Genomic DNA, 16,233 nt, shown 5'->3' on the forward strand with positions numbered 1-16,233 from the left:
TTTTAGGGCACAAACCCTAACATGGCTTGCCAAGGAGTTCTGATGGAAATGGGGGATCCCGAGAAAATTGCTTAGGGATCCTCGAAAGCTTTTCCTTTTCTTGCTCTAAGAGGGCACTGACATCTACTAGTGTTAAGTACTGGAGGTTGGCTCCTCCTCCCATTACTGACCCTCCCTCTAGTTGGGTTCTGTTTTGGTTACCCACAGGAGGGACATTGTCATTGACTTCCTATGTCCTGCCTTCTTTGAGAAGGCGAACCTCTTGCTACAAATTTTTCAACATTGCTGCCATTCGAGCCACGGGGTCTAGCTCCTGCCTTGCGTTTCTTTGCTCTGACATGACCTCGTGTTCTGTCAAGGGCACCTTGTTCCTCTGTCTAAAGGCCACCTCATTTTCTCCTACAGGCTCAGAGGCCACAGGTGGCACGTTGTTTCTTTTGTTGTTCCTTTGCCTTGGAGCCATGCTTCTGTGAAGGGACTGCCTTTTCTCTCTCCTTTACCTAGTCCCTAGTGAAGTTGCCAAAATGTAAGCATGCCTTTTTCTTCAGCACACCTGTCCAAGGATCCTGGGCCAAGTAATTATAATTTAGTGGGGCTTGGTTCACCGCAGCTAAAAGGCTGTTTAAGAACCAAGTGGTGCACAGGGCAAGTTTCCTACAAGACAAATAAACTAACAAATGAGCATATCCGTATTAAATGACAATGAAAACAGCAAAGAAAACGCAAAAATAATCAAGAAATACGCGAAAACAGTGGTTAAGGATTCCCGGATTAATGAGAGGTGCTTTTTTAATTTTCTTTGATCATAATTACAATGTGCTCACTAAGATGTGATACAAGGTTCAAATAAGCTCAAAAATTACAGACTTAGTTGGCTATTTAAGCCTCCAAAACTTGCAAAGTTTGAATCATTTTGAATTTGAGTATGTACTATAGTGGTTGTTCTCGGGATACCGGGAAATGTTCCTCTGTTTTCCTTGAGTTTTACAACGCTATCTTAACAATTCTCTTATGATTTTCCTATGCTAAGTGCTTTCAACATTGGTTGCTTCTTCCTTTTATAGTGTGGCCCTAGGGCTCTAGGGTACCAGTGATTTTTCTCTTTTGCCCCTCCCTGGGCACTAGAGTTTGTTTTGTGCCTATCACTTAGAAGGCTAAGCCTTTCCCTGTTTCTCATAATCTCCTCCTTTCAATGCTATTTCTTTGAAAGTCCATGATTGACTTTCCCTTCCAAGGTGTGCTTAGAAAGTTGTTCTCAATTTCACGTTCCTTAAAACTTCCTGCTTTTTTTCAGACCCAGCTTTTGGCCATCCTCCCTTTTGTCATTTTTCTCAAGTGAGCGGAATCCTTTTTTGTTGGGTCAAAAGTTTCCTTCTAGCCACTCCTACTTATAGTTTTCTCGATCTGGGTTCCTTGGGATACCGATCCTTTGTTCATGAATGGTTGCTTTATACATTCTAATTCCTTACTGCATCACTAGGCGCTTGAGAGGGACTCATCTGTCCTTCGTTCTTTGTGCTCTTTGGTGCTTTCCTTTGAGTTGTTTCAGTTCTATTTAGGCTATGTTGTGCATCCCAGGGATCTCGGGCCCCTGGCAGTTTCTGGGATCCCGGCCCAGTTCTTCCTATTGGGTTTTTTTTTTTTTTTAGCTTGCTGATCTTGGTCGGCTAGGCCTTTCCTTTGCTTTATAGGTTTTAAAAGCCTGTTCCTCCTTGGGTCTTTGGATCCCACATCTTTGGGCTCCTCATCCTTTTTTTTTTTTTCTTTCTCTCTTTATTACTTGAGCCCAACTCTTTTACTTCTCTATTTTTTATTTCTCATGGAGTTAGTCCAATGTGTTATCTCTTTCGGCCTTGGGCTTTGATTTTTGAACCTCAACAAACAATATATTTATAAAGATTAAAATAAAAAATAACTTTCAATTGTAGACCAAACGAGAAGTAGAACCCGATTTATATAAAAAGTATTGTTCTAGTTTCGCCAAATAATAACAAGTTTTTAGCAATCTCAACCTGCATAAATAAAGATTTATTCATTATATTACCAATAACTAATATATATATATATATATATATATATATAAAGCACAAGATTAAAATTAAAAAAAAAAAAATTAAGCATAGCCATAACAAAAGTACAAGCCTAGCCCAACCAAGAAGATGCTTGCCAAGATGGCCACACAAGTCTTATTAATAAGTCCCACCCACAAAAAACATAAAACAAATCCTATTACACTATAACAACAATAACAACACACCAAAAAAAAAAAAAAAAAAAAAAAAAATCCTGAAGGCCCAAACATGAAATGTCTAGCCACAGCCCAACCCCAGCCTTAACAAATCTAAAGTAGAAAGCCAAGCCTTATAAGTTATTCTTAAAAGTCAAAACCCATTCTGCAAAATGCCAGAATCAAAATGCAACAGTTAAAAAAAAAAAAAAAAAAGGCAATCGGCTCAGCAGTGCTCACTCCTCAGTCTTCAAAGTTTTCAGATCAGTTGCGATCGATGATTTAGATCGAAGGAAGCTTGAGCCGGGCAGCCAGCAACAGTGGAGAGAAAGAATGAGAAAGGCAGAGAGCAAGAGTTGAGAGAAAAAAGCAGAGCAAGAATGAGAAAGAGAGAGTAAAAATTTTAGGGATTTGACGTTTTTTATTTTTTTTTTATTATTGATTGTTTTGTGGTTAATTTCTTAGACCGCATTTGTAGTTTATCTTGTTGAATTTTGGTTTGTCTAGAAGATAATGGTGTTATTTTTGGGACAATTGATTTTATTTAGACCATTTTTTTTTTTTTTTGTGTTTATAAACTTGTAAAAAAAAAAAAAAATCTACGTGGTTCATATTGATTAATAGTAATTTTATATATGAAATAAGATAACTAATTTTCGCCTAAGACCCCTAAATGCATCAAGCCACCCCTGGTGGTAAAAAGAAGAAAATGACTAAGGAAATGTCAGATGAGTCAAAAGCTATAATAAACTTTCTTTTGTGGGAGAAGCAAAGAGTTACGTGTGAGTTTTTCCCAAGATCGTCCATTCCAAATGTGAGGAAGGTGGCATTTTCTCTTAAGTTTGAGTCAAAAAGAAGAGAAAAAGATGAAATGTTATTTATATGGAATAAAGAGATTATAGATAAGTTGTTGAAACCTGCAAGGTATATTTGTAAAAATAGTAAATTATAAAGAAAAGAATCATGTTAGGGATATGATGTGTCTTCACAACTTATAGGTGTTAAGTTATAAGTAATATAATATCACTTTCATGATCTACCAAAATTAGGGCCAGCCCTTCCATTAGGCCAATTAGGCAATTGCCTAAGGCCCCCAAGTGGAAGGGGGGCCCCAAAATTTTAGAAAAGAAGGGATTTTGATTCTTTTCTATTCTAATAATAGATTGCAACTTACTTTCGAAACTTTTTTAACTGATTTTTTTTTTAATAAGAAATTGTCATGTTATTTACTAACTAAATAAAAAGTAGAGATTAAAATTCACTATCACTTGTCATTATATATTTAAAATAAAAAGACATGTCCAGTTAAAAAAATTACTAAGGTAAACATATGGAGTAACAAATTACAATTGATAAAAAATGTTTTTTTTTTTTGGGCATGCCACCCCTATTTTTATTTCCTGAATAACACTAATAAAGCAAATAAAAATTCTAGAGAAGAAGCCATCTACATTACCGTCCGGGACACAAAAATAGGGCAAGTGTATGAGAGTAAGGAGATGGAAATCCTTCCCGTACGCATAGAGACAGCGACCTAACAAAAATTGTCATTCAATACTATTACTCCTCCAACCCGACAAATTGTCGCATGTGACAACGGCATCACACTTCACCTTAGAAGTGTGCGAGGCCGCCTTACATACTAATAGTTATCCTCAAATAAAATTATATAAAATAAATCCAAAACTAACCTTCAACAATTCAATTTCTAAAAGATCTCCAAGTATAAATGGAAACAAAAATACCAATCCTCATGTGTGTCAATTACTAGGCAACAAAAATATAGCTCCCCTCTCATGCGCACAACGTTAGTGAAAATCCCAACAATTTTTATCTTTATAATCTGAAATGTGAAAATCTGCCACATAAACCAACTAGGTGAATGTTTAAATCATCATAAAAAGCACCAATTCCATTGTATCATCCGCCAAATATGCTGTTGTATCACTTGATTTTCTATTTCTTGAAAATATATCTAAAGTAGTAGATTTAGAGTTAAATTTATTGTATAAATTTTAATTCTATTAATGAATATGTTGCATTGAGGATTGTTTAGGTTAAATCCTTCATAAGTTTATTATTGTGAAACAATAGTTCCATTGATTTTCCCAGGATATCAATTTTGCTGTCTATGTGATTTGTGCTTGTTTGATATGTTAATCAATTTAATCAAGAGCACAATTAATTAATTAATTATTTAGTTGAAATTGGATTAATTTTGTAACAACTAGGGCCTAAAACCCTAACAATTTTAATGAGTTTACTATCTGATGGGTCTATATATGACATACAACTTAGCATGCAGTATGAATCTTTTTTCTTTACTAATCTGGTTAAATGATTTTTTTGAAGACAAACTTGCAATGCTTTGATGATTTGATGTCACTAATTATTGCATCTCCTAAAGAATTGTTTTTCTTAGTATCTTTCATTTTGTGGCGGGGATTTTGTTAATGCTATTTGTGATGATGAAGTGTCTGTTTGGCTAGCTTATTTTTTGTCAACTTATTTTACTTTTCAGCTTATTTTTGTTACTATTCATGAGTTCTACTGTACTATTTCAACTAACATTTACCCTTATCTACAATATTTTCAACAAAAAGTTTTTAGTTTCAGTAAAATAAACGGATCCCAAATAGACCCAAAGATATTAGAGTTGCACCATTTGTTGGTTCTAATACTGTAAGTTATCTGAAAATGTTCATTTCATGAATCCAATTTCTATATGGTTTTTTGTCATTGTCTGTATCCTTCGTGATCCTATTGTGTATCTTAAAATTTTGAACAGTTTGGGCAAACAAAGTAGTTCCTATAAGTTGAAACAAATACTTGTATGTCATTTGGTTTCTTGTCTAGATGAAAGATGCCTACTGTGACCATAGATACCCAAATTTGCTGACCTATAATTTCAGTCAGCTCCAATAACTGAACTCAATCTTTTAAGGTAAGTGTGATGCATACGACAATTCTCAGCATGACTTTGAAATTGAGTTTTGATGATGCACAAAAAATTGTTAGTGAGTCAATGGTCCAAATGGAGAGCTCCAGAACATCTGCAAGGATGAACACGCTCTTAGAGAATGTTAGTGTAGGGTCGGCCTATTAGCCAACGACCCTCCGATAATTTAGTCAGTACCTCACAAGATCTCCAAGAACTCTAAAAGCATAAGAATAAGAGAGCCCCTGTTTTTTGGAATGTAATATATTTAACTTCCTAATAGCTTTTGCAAGGTCGTCCATGTTTTACCAGTCATCTGTTTGAAATTTAGACTATTTTGAATACATGATAATTTTTCTCAGGCCATATTTATCTTTCGCCCTTTGGATGGGGTGATTCCCTTGTCAATTGGATTCTAGGTTTTAATTTGGTGAGAAATGCTCAACAATTTTTTCTCATCTTTATGAACCTCAAATAAGAAGAAACTCCATCCAAACTAATAAAGGAAAAGAAGACATTGTTCTCCTAACTAATACATGTGCTACTACATTGTTTTGCCTACATTTATGTACAGAGAGAAAAAGTACCTTTAAAGAGAGCCAGCAAAAGACAAAGTGTATTGACTAAGTGACCAAATTAAGAGTTGTGCATATCTCTATGAGGAAGTGCATTGATAACAATCTTTGAGTCACCTTCGAAAGTGGAGTGGTGGATGCCAATCTCTTGAGCAAACTTAACAGCTCGTCTAGAAGCAAAAATCTCCAAAATCACCACAAAGAATGGCAATGCGTAATTTTTTCTGATAAGCTGTCAAAACTTCCCCTTAATTGACAAATAAAATTTTGAAATAGTGATTGTCTATCAACATATAAAAATTGACTCTCTTAAAAATAATTTTAATTTTAATTATCCATTCCAAACTATAAGAATATTGTAATGTATTTACAAAACTGAACAATCATCATTTTGATTTAGAGTTGCCAAGAGCCTTGTTGTACTCAATCAACACTTTTTGATATTTCCAAAAGAGATGTTCATGATTTAAATCTTTTGTCTCCCAATGGTTAAATTATCCAAAAAAAAAAAAAAATCTAATTCAGAGGTAACATGCAACATCTACCCCCAGTGTAGAAATTGCCTATAACATGAAAGTCTGCAGTCTAAACCCAAAACTAAATAAATTTAATAATCAACATTATATATTTGAGATTAACTTGTCCACTATTACGTTAGTTTATCCTTGCGACCAAACTAGGACTACATATTTAATTTCAGCAATGCTCTAGCAAAAACTCCAATATAACAATTTTTGCACACAAGCCATAACTTGCAACTTAGCATAGCGATATTGACACCGGAATGTCTCATGCGAAAAATCACATATAACTTGGCTAAATTTGAACATCAAATTGGTGAAATTGCACTTGTGTCCCTTCCTTACCCTCCCAAAAAATCTATTATCAAATATTCCATACTATGGAAATTAAAATATAAATCTAGGGTCTTGAAAAAGGTATCAATAAAAACCAACTACAACTTTTGGTACATACAAATCCAGTACGTAGATATAGAACACCTTTTGACACTTAGAAATTTAGAATCAAGTCTCTTTGTCATGATAAATGTCAAGCTAATATTTTATATGAACAAGAACTAATTGAAGATATATCCCACATGTTAAAATATATTGAAATCGAAATCTCAGTAACTACTAACTAGAAAATATTGGTCAAAATATGGTAATATTCTAGATCTGTCACATACATGCTTATAAATTTGATTCTAACTGTGTACACTCAGCTTACAGGACTAGGAAACTCAAAAACAAAAAAAAAAAAAAAATCTAATTCAGAGGTAACATGCAACATCTACCCCCAGTGTAGAAATTGCCTATAACATGAAAGTCTGCAGTCTAAACCCAAAACTAAATAAATTTAATAATCAACATTATATATTTGAGATTAACTTGTCCACTATTACGTTAGTTTATCCTTGCGACCAAACTAGGACTACATATTTAATTTCAGCAATGCTCTAGCAAAAACTCCAATATAACAATTTTTGCACACAAGCCATAACTTGCAACTTAGCATAGCGATATTGACACCGGAATGTCTCATGCGAAAAATCACATATAACTTGGCTAAATTTGAACATCAAATTGGTGAAATTGCACTTGTGTCCCTTCCTTACCCTCCCAAAAAATCTATTATCAAATATTCCATACTATGGAAATTAAAATATAAATCTAGGGTCTTGAAAAAGGTATCAATAAAAATCAACTACAACTTTTGGTACATACAAATCCAGTACGTAGATATAGAACACCTTTTGACACTTAGAAATTTAGAATCAAGTCTCTTTGTCATGATAAATGTCAAGCTAATATTTTATATGAACAAGAACTAATTGAAGATATATCCCACATGTTAAAATATATTGAAATCGAAATCTCAGTAACTACTAACTAGAAAATATTGGTCAAAATATGGTAATATTCTAGATCTGTCACATACATGCTTATAAATTTGATTCTAACTGTGTACACTCAGCTTACAGGACTAGGAAACTCAAAAACTTTACTCCAGGATGGGACTGTCATCCAGAACTACTAGTGTGCTTTGGATTAGTTCGTTGTTAAAAGTAGACAAAAGTGCAATTATACCTAGAGGATGTGAGGCATTGAAAAGCAACACATAAGCAAACAAGTTAAAAGGCTAAAAGAAAAAAACTAATCCAAACTCAAAAAGAAAGTCGTCATCAATCTTAGACACCAAACTACATACTAAAGATTTGAGATTTGTTGATCTAAATTGCCATGGCAATTTAGGCATGCTGACCTCCTACAAGACCAGCTGCCAATTCTTGAATCCGGGCCAGGTGTTTCTTTCCCTTCTGGTGAGATTCCAAGTCGACTTTAGAACCACACCTTAAATTGCATATGTAACACCATAACGGAGAATGAGTGTTTTGAACAACTTTCTTTGAATTTTTTTGCAGGCCGTGCACACCCCTTTGTTTGATATTAACTTCCTCTTTAAATCCATTGCTGGATGCAAATTTCTTTTGTGTCTGTTTAAGATGTTCGTGCTTCTTTGGTGTTGAAGTAGGGAAACCTTTGTTTTTGGCTCTGGTAATTAATTTAAGCTCCTCACAAGTGGCCCGGTGTCTCTTTCCTCGAAGGTGGGAATTTAAAGTTGTCTCACTTTGGGTTGTCACCTGACATATGGCACAAGTCCACTCTTTCTGGACTTCCATGAAATCAGGTATATTCTTTGTTGTATCCCTTTCTTTCATATCTGTTACTATCACTGTGCTTTTCTTAGACTGAACAAGGGTAGACTCTATTGGAGTATCCTACAAGTGTAGCAAATTAAACAGAAATTAACAATAATGATTGAGAGTTGTGATAAATATACTTACCTAGGAAAAGACATGCCTTAATAATTTAAATGTGAATAGAAAATAGGTACCTAATTGCAGGATAACGTACGACCAACATTACCAATACTTTTATTTCTTTAATTTCAATATATATATGATTATGATTCCAGCAATTTAGTATACAGTGGAGCGCGCTTATGAGCTCATTTACAACTCCAAAATCATTAACTAATCATGTCCAAATCATGTTTTGACATAGTTTCAGGCATCAAAAAACATGGTTTTTATGCATATTCATTCTTTTTTCTTTTTTCTTTTTTTAGTGAATGTTTCTATGCATATACCTAATTCATAATATTTTTCACCCCTTTTAATAAAGAATTCAAATGACCACAAATTTAATAATGACCTTCTAAGTAAACAAAATGGGCGAACTTACCCTCTCAATTGCAGTGACTTAATTTTTCTCGGTTACTTCAACAGCTTTGATTTCTTCTGGCTCGATATTGTGCTCAATGAACTTTGACTGAATTAAGATAAATGAGAAGATAAGCTCATCAGGAAGTTTACGAATTAAATCGTTTGTTATAATGAAGACACACAAGAAATAATTTTTTTTCCCCTTGCCTTCAGAAAATTCTCAATTCTTAATCAAATTTCAAAGAAATTTTAATTTAAAAATAAACATGAGTCTAAGATACTACTGATGCTATCACACGCTCAAAGCTTTTAAGTACAGAAATATCTTGTTCATACAATCTTCCTCACCTCCATTTTGGGTTTGCCTTACATTCATATAACTTAAACGCTTATGAGCTCATCTACAACTCCAAAATCATTAACTAATCATGTCCAAATCATGTTTTGACATAGTTTCAAGCATCATAAAACATGGTTTCTATGCATATTCATTCTTTTTTTTTTTTTTTTTTTGAGTGAATGTTTCTATGCATATACCTAATTCATAATATTTTTCACCCCTTTTAATAAAGAATTCAAATGTCCACAAATTGAATAATGACCTTCTAAGTAAACAGAATGGGTGAACTTACCCTCTCAATTGCAGTGACTTCATTTTTCTCGGTTACTTCAACAGCTTTGATTTCTTCTGGCTCGATATTATGCTCAATGAACTTTGACTGAATTAAGATAAATGAGAAGATAAGCTCATCAGAAAGTTTACAAATTATATCATTTGTTATAATGAAGACACACAAGTACTAATTTTTTCCCCCCTGCCTTCAGAATATTCTCAATTCTTAATCAAATTTCAAAGAAATTTTAACTTAAAAATAAAATTGAGTCTAAGCTACTACTGATGCTATCACATGCTCAAAGCTTTAAGTACAGAAATATCTGTTCATACAATCTTCCTCACCTCCGTTTTGGGTTTGCCTTGCATTCATCTAACCTAAACGCTATAGTTTACAAATATACAAACCTTATCCGCATCAGCATGTATATGTATACCACAAGTACAGGGCCAACTTTCAATGAAATTGATCATGTAATAAAATGAACTAGCCAATCTCAGGAATTACTATCCCTAACATACCTCACTAGAAAGAAGTTCCTTTGAAGCTTCAGATTCATTCTGTTTCTGGTATCTCTCTGCCTCAGCAGGAAAGTCATCTCTCTTTAGATAAGGCTCCTTCCACTCATTGAACAAGTTGATGACAAATTGTGGTTCCAAGGAGAGACAAGGTTGGACAAGGAGTTCATAGAAATAGAGAGCACCGCTGAAGTGAGGAATCATCAATCCGCACATGATTATTAGCTTCAAGCCAGGCCAGAATGGTAGCCTGATATGGACACAGTGTTACCAAAAATTTAAAAAAACTATGTAAATAATGTAAAAGATAAGATAATCAACTAGCTCTGGATGATGAAGCACATTGAAAATTATGTGACATAATTCTCCAATTCTTCATAAAACTACCCATGAACAAGAAGTAGAGGAAAAGAGAGAAGATAACCTACGGCCACATTTTGGTAACTATAAATGACTGAACTATGAGGATTCTGAAAGTGATCAATTGTTGATTATGAAAATCCAGAACAATTATAATGCTTTACCTATATTCACATTTCAATTTACTAGACCATTCAATACATTTTCATAGACTGTAAAGCATAGCTGGTTTGGGAAATCTCTTAAGTAATCAAAGTCATAAAACAACTTGGCAGAAAATGCACGAGGGTGAATTTGTCTGAAACCTTTCTCTCATCAACGATCAATCTATGGTTCCCACAAAATTTAAAAGCTTTAGATATACAATAAACAGAGAGATATATAGAACTTAGTAGGAGCAAGGCAATAATGCAACCAAAAAGAAATATCAAATGGACTGTAAAAAAATTACCATTCAAGAAGCTTCATGAAAGCATGCTCAAAGAGTGAAATCAACGAATAGAGAACCCAGTAAGCGACCAACTTCCGAGTGTCCGAATTCGAATTACTCTCAATAGCACAAATTGAGGCGCATCTATCAAGAATACAATCATCATTATCATCACCACGACCTCCATATATATAATGAAAGGAGGGAAATAAGCAACACTAGTCAGAGAGAGAGACTTACAGAGGATACCCCAAAGAGAAGAAAGGCCTGCAAGTACGTGACAAGAAAAGAAGGGATAAATGCGTGAAATTAAACAGAGAAAATCACCTATAATGTATTAATGTGCGTGTAAGAATGTGTATAATAGGATGTATGTAATAAACTCTACCCAAATCATAAAAAGAAAACAATTCTGAAAGTTTTGAGAGAAATAAGGCATAACCCATGAAACCCATTTCAGTTTGGAAAAGAAAAAAAGAAAAAAGAAAAAAAGAAAAACAGAGATATACCATGCAAATTGGTCAAAGCATTTCAATGCAAATAAGAAATAGCCCACGAAACCCATCTCTAATTAAACACAACTCTCTAGTGTGGTCTTTTTCTTGAATCTCCAACTCGAAGCAAAAGATGATTGGAATGGTGAGAAGATTGGAAGAACGAAAAGACAAAACGTTACGACGTATTAGCAGGAATATTGATTTGAAAAGTGAAAAAAAGGCCGTGAAAGAGTAAAGTTAGTTTATTCTTCTTGGAATCAGAGATGACCTTTCGGTATCTTCATCGTTACTTAAAGTAAGTTAAATGAAAAGAGATGACGACGCCATTCTTGCATCGTGGTACGTCATTGTCGTATATATACGAGGAAGGAGAACCAATTAAGGTTTTTGCTACTCTCTCGTGTATGCCGACATTGCAGAACTAAATCGGAATGAGTGACATGTGTGCTGGATGAAGTAGAATTGTCCAACAGTTGGTGAGTATAGAAATTCTTCTCGTACGGAAAGTAGAGATGCACATGCACAAGATGCACAATTCACGTGCTAATTAAAAGGGGTTTTGATTCTTTTCAATTCTCTATTATGGAATATTGAGTAACAAATTACGTTTGAAAAGAAGTTTTTCTTTCTTTTTGGGTTAGTTGTGTAAATGGTTCTTAATCCATATAATTATTCATTCTTATTTAAAGTTGTCAAGAGCCTTGTTATAACTCAATTAATACTTTTTGGTATTTTTAACAAAGATTTCCATGATTTAAATATTTTATCTTCCAACAGTCAAATTATTCAAAAATAAAAAATCTTAATTCTAAGTTAATATGCAATATCTACCATCCCTAATGTAGAAATCGTGAAAGTCTATGCAGTCAACACCCAAAATTACGGTGTACTCTGGATTGTCTTTTTTGTTGAAAGATGACCAAAGAAGTGAGGCTTTAAAATGCAACACAACCAAATAACTTAAAAAAAAAAAAAAAAATCCAAACTCACAAAACAAAGTTGTCATCAATCTTAGTCACCAAACTACTAAGATTTTTCAGTTGTTAATCTAAATTGCCAAAGTAATTTAGGCATGCTGACCTTCTACAAAATCTGCCAATTCCTGAATCCGGGCCAAGTGCTTCTTTCCCTTAAGGTGAGCATCCAAGTTATCTTTATTGGTGCACCTTACGTTACATATGTAACACAATAGCGGAAGTCGAGTGTCCTGAACAATTTTCTTAGAACTTATTTGCAGGCCATGCACATCCCATTGTTTTATATTAACTTCCTCTTTCAATCCATTGCTGGATGCACATTTCTTTTGTGTCTGTACATGTTCATGTTTCTTTGTTGTTGAAGTAGGAAAAATTTTCTTTTTGGCTCTGGTAATTGCTTTCAGCACCTCACAATTTGCGTTGTGTCTCTTTCCTTGAAGGTGGGAATTCAAAGTTGTCTCACTTTCGATTGTGACCTTACATATAGCACAAGCCCACTCTTTCTGGACTTTAGTGAAATCTCTTTTTTTTGATAATCGGACTTCAGTGAATTCAAGTGTACTCTTTGAGGTTACATTCATATCTGTAAGTGTCTCTGTGCTTTTCCCAATCTGAACAAGGGTGGACTCTATGGGAGTAACCTAAAAGTGCAGCAAATTAAACAGAAATTAACATTAGTGATTGATAGTTGTGATACATACATTTAATGAGGAAAAGACTTGCCTTAATGATTTAAATGTGAATAGAAAATAGGTATCTAACTGCAATATAATGTACGATCAACACTACCAATACTTTTATTTCTTTAATTCCAAAATATATATATATATATATATTCAACACGCTTATGAGTTCATTTATTACAACTCCAAATTCATTAACCAATCATGTCCAAATCATGTTTTGATATAGTCTCAAGCAACATGGTTTCTATGCATATTCCCTTCTTCTTCTTTTGTTTTGTTTTTTGTTTTTTGTTTTTCTCCTTTATGAGTGAATGTTTCTATCCATATTCGAAATTCATAAAACTTTTCACCCCTCAATAAATGCCCACATATTGTATTATGACCCTCCAAGTAAATAGAAAAGGAGAACTTACCATCTCAATTGCAGCAACTTCATTTTTTTCTGTTACTTCAACATCTTCATTTTCTTCTGTTACAACTTCATTTTTTTCTATTACTTCAACATCTTCATTTTCTTCTGTTACTTCAACATTTTCGTTTTCTTCTGTTACTTCAACCTCTTCGTTTTCTTCTGTTACTTCAACCTCTTCGTTTTCTTCTGTTACTTCAACGTCTTTGTTTTCTTCTGTTACTTCAACATCTTCATTTTTTTTGGTTACTTCAACATCTTCATTTTCTTCTATTACTTCAAAATGCAACACAACCAAACAACTTAAAAAAAAAAAAAAAAAAAAAACTAATCCAAACTCACAAAACAAAGTTGTCATCAATCTTAGTCACCAAACTACTAAGATTTGTCAGCTGTTAATCTAAATTGCCAAAGTAATTTAGGCATGCTGACCTTCTACAAAATCTGCCAATTCCTGAATTTGGGCCAAGTGCTTATTTCCCTTAAGGTGAGCAACCAAGTTATCTTTACTGGGGCACCATACGTTGCATATGTAACACAATAGCGGAGATTGAGTGTCCTGAACAATTTTCTTTGAATTTATTTGCAGGCCATGCACATCCCATTGTTTTATATTAACTTCCTCTTTCAATCCATTGCTAGATGCACATTTCTTTTGTCTGTGTATGTTCATGTTTCTTTGGTGTTGAAGCAAGGAAATTTTTCTTTGGACTTCAGTGAAATCAGGTGTACTCACATTCATATCTGTTAGTGTCTCTGTGCTTTTCCCAGTCTGAACAAGGGTGGACTCTATGGGAGTAACCTAAAAGTGCAGCGAATTAAACAGAAATTAACAATAGTGATTGATAGTTGTGATACATACATTTATTGAGGAAAAGACCTGCCTTAATGATTTAAATGTGAATAGAAAATATGTATCTACCTGCAATATAACGTACGATCAACTCTACCAACACTTTCATTTCTTTAATTCCAATATGTATATATATATATATATATATGTGTGTGTGTGCGCGCGCGGGCGCATATATTCCACACGCTTATGAGTTCATTTATTACAACTCCAAATTCATTAACCAATCATGTCCAAATCATGTTTTGACATAGTCTCAAGCAACATGGTTTCTATGCATATTCCCTTCTTCTTTTGTTTTGTTTTGTCTTGTTTTTTGTTTTCTTTTTGTTTTGTTTTTGTTTTGTTTTTGTTTTTGTTTTTTTCTTCTTCTTTTTTTCTCCTTTCTGAGCGAATGTTTCTATCCATATTCAAAATTCATAAACCTTTTCACCCCTCAAGAAATGCCCACATATTGTATTATGGCCTTCCAAGTAAATAGAAAAGGAGAACTTACCCTCTCAATTGCAGCAACTTCATTTTCTTCTGTTACTTCAACATCTTTGTCTTCTTTCTGCCCGACATTGTTCTCTATGGACTTCGACTGAATTAAGAATCATTTAAGATAAATGAGAAGATAAGCTCATCAGGAAGTTCATGAGTTAAATAATTTATTATAATGAAGAAACAACTACTAATGGTTTTTCTTTCCCTCCTTCAGAATAACATCTCAATGGCATAATTAAATTTCGAAGAAATTTGAACTTAAAAATAAGCTTGATTATAAGATACTACAGATGCTATCACACTCAAACATTAAGTACAGATATATATGTTTGTACAATCTTCCTAACCTCAGTTGTGGGTTTGCCTTACATACATACCTAAACCCTATAGTTTACATGTATTTGAACCTTATCCGCACATATATGCGGACACAAAACGATCCCTCAAGTACAGGGGCAATTCTCATTCAAACTGATCCAGTGATAAATCCTCTAATCAGAGATTAACTAGCCATGCAATCTCAGCCGCACTTACCAGCCTAATTACTACCCCTGACATTCCTCATCACTAGAAATAAGATTCTCTGAAGCTTCAGATTCGTTCTGTTTCTGGCATCTCTCAGCTGCCTCAGTAGGAATGTCATCTCTCTTTAGACAAGGCTCCTTCCACTCATTGAAGAAGTTGATGACAATTTGTGGTAACAAGGAGAGACAGGGTTGGACAAGGAGTTTATAGAAATAGAGAGCACCGCTGAAGTGAGGAATCATCAACCAGTACATGATCATTAGCTTCATGTGAGGCCAGAATGGTAGCCTGATATGGACACAGAAAGAGTTACTAAAAGTTAGATAAAGCAAGTAAATAATGTAAAATTTGAATGATGATGAATCACATTGAAAATTATGAAACATGATTCTCCAGTTCTTCATAAAATGACTGAACTATGAGGATTCTGAAGGTAGTTGTCAATTGTTGATTGTGAAAATGCAGAAAGAAAAAAATGCTTTACTTATATTCACATTTCAATTTAGTATACCATTCAATACAATTTCAGGGACTGAAAAGCATAACTGATTTGGGAAATCAATGAAGAACGTAAAAAAAAAAAAAAAAAAAAACCTTGTCAAAAAATGCACATGCAAGTGAAAAAAAAAAAAAAAAAAGGCAGTGAAAGAGTAAAGTCAGCTTATTCTTCTAGGAAGCAGAGATGACCTTTCGGTATCTTTCTCATTACGTAAAGTAAGTTTGATGCCATGAGATGACGATGCCCTTCTTTCATCATAGTCATATACATGAGAAAGGAGAACCAATTATGATTTTTGCTACTCGCCCGTGTAGGCCATTGCAGAACTAAATAGGTTTGCATGATGACACGTGTGCTGGATAAAGTAATTGTAAAGAGGAGTTGTGATGCACATGCACAACGGCACAAGT

General features: G+C 33.9%; 2 protein-coding genes across 3 annotated transcripts; both read right to left on the bottom strand.

Annotated features, from left to right (window-relative positions):
• Window positions 1-7,991: 7,991 nt before the first annotated feature.
• LOC112037071 (uncharacterized) lies at window positions 7,992-10,317 on the bottom strand. The gene is made up of 4 exons (XM_065772367.1): window positions 10,105-10,317; window positions 9,602-9,688; window positions 9,025-9,075; window positions 7,992-8,522 (listed from the first exon to the last, which is right to left on the bottom strand). The coding sequence occupies exons 1-4, from the start codon at window positions 10,315-10,317 to the stop codon at window positions 7,992-7,994; spliced, it is 882 nt and encodes a 293-aa protein (XP_065628439.1).
• LOC112037073 (uncharacterized) lies at window positions 10,238-15,637 on the bottom strand. Of its 2 annotated transcripts, none has more exons than XM_065772343.1 (8): window positions 15,360-15,637; window positions 14,810-14,896; window positions 13,893-14,262; window positions 13,465-13,736; window positions 12,469-13,006; window positions 11,132-11,158; window positions 10,913-11,035; window positions 10,238-10,351 (listed from the first exon to the last, which is right to left on the bottom strand). In XM_065772343.1, the coding sequence occupies exons 1-7, from the start codon at window positions 15,591-15,593 to the stop codon at window positions 10,953-10,955; spliced, it is 1,611 nt and encodes a 536-aa protein (XP_065628415.1). In that variant the 5' UTR covers window positions 15,594-15,637; the 3' UTR covers window positions 10,238-10,351; window positions 10,913-10,952. The 2 variants fall into 2 exon arrangements, with proteins under 2 accessions (XP_065628415.1, XP_065628416.1); XM_065772344.1 differs by having other exon boundaries at window positions 15,334-15,471.
• Window positions 15,638-16,233: the final 596 nt, after the last annotated feature.

The sequence above is a fragment of the Quercus suber genome, unplaced genomic scaffold, assembly GCF_002906115.3.
Source record: "Quercus suber isolate HL8 unplaced genomic scaffold, Cork oak 2.0 scaffold_57, whole genome shotgun sequence".
Lineage (NCBI taxonomy): Eukaryota > Viridiplantae > Streptophyta > Magnoliopsida > Fagales > Fagaceae > Quercus > Quercus suber.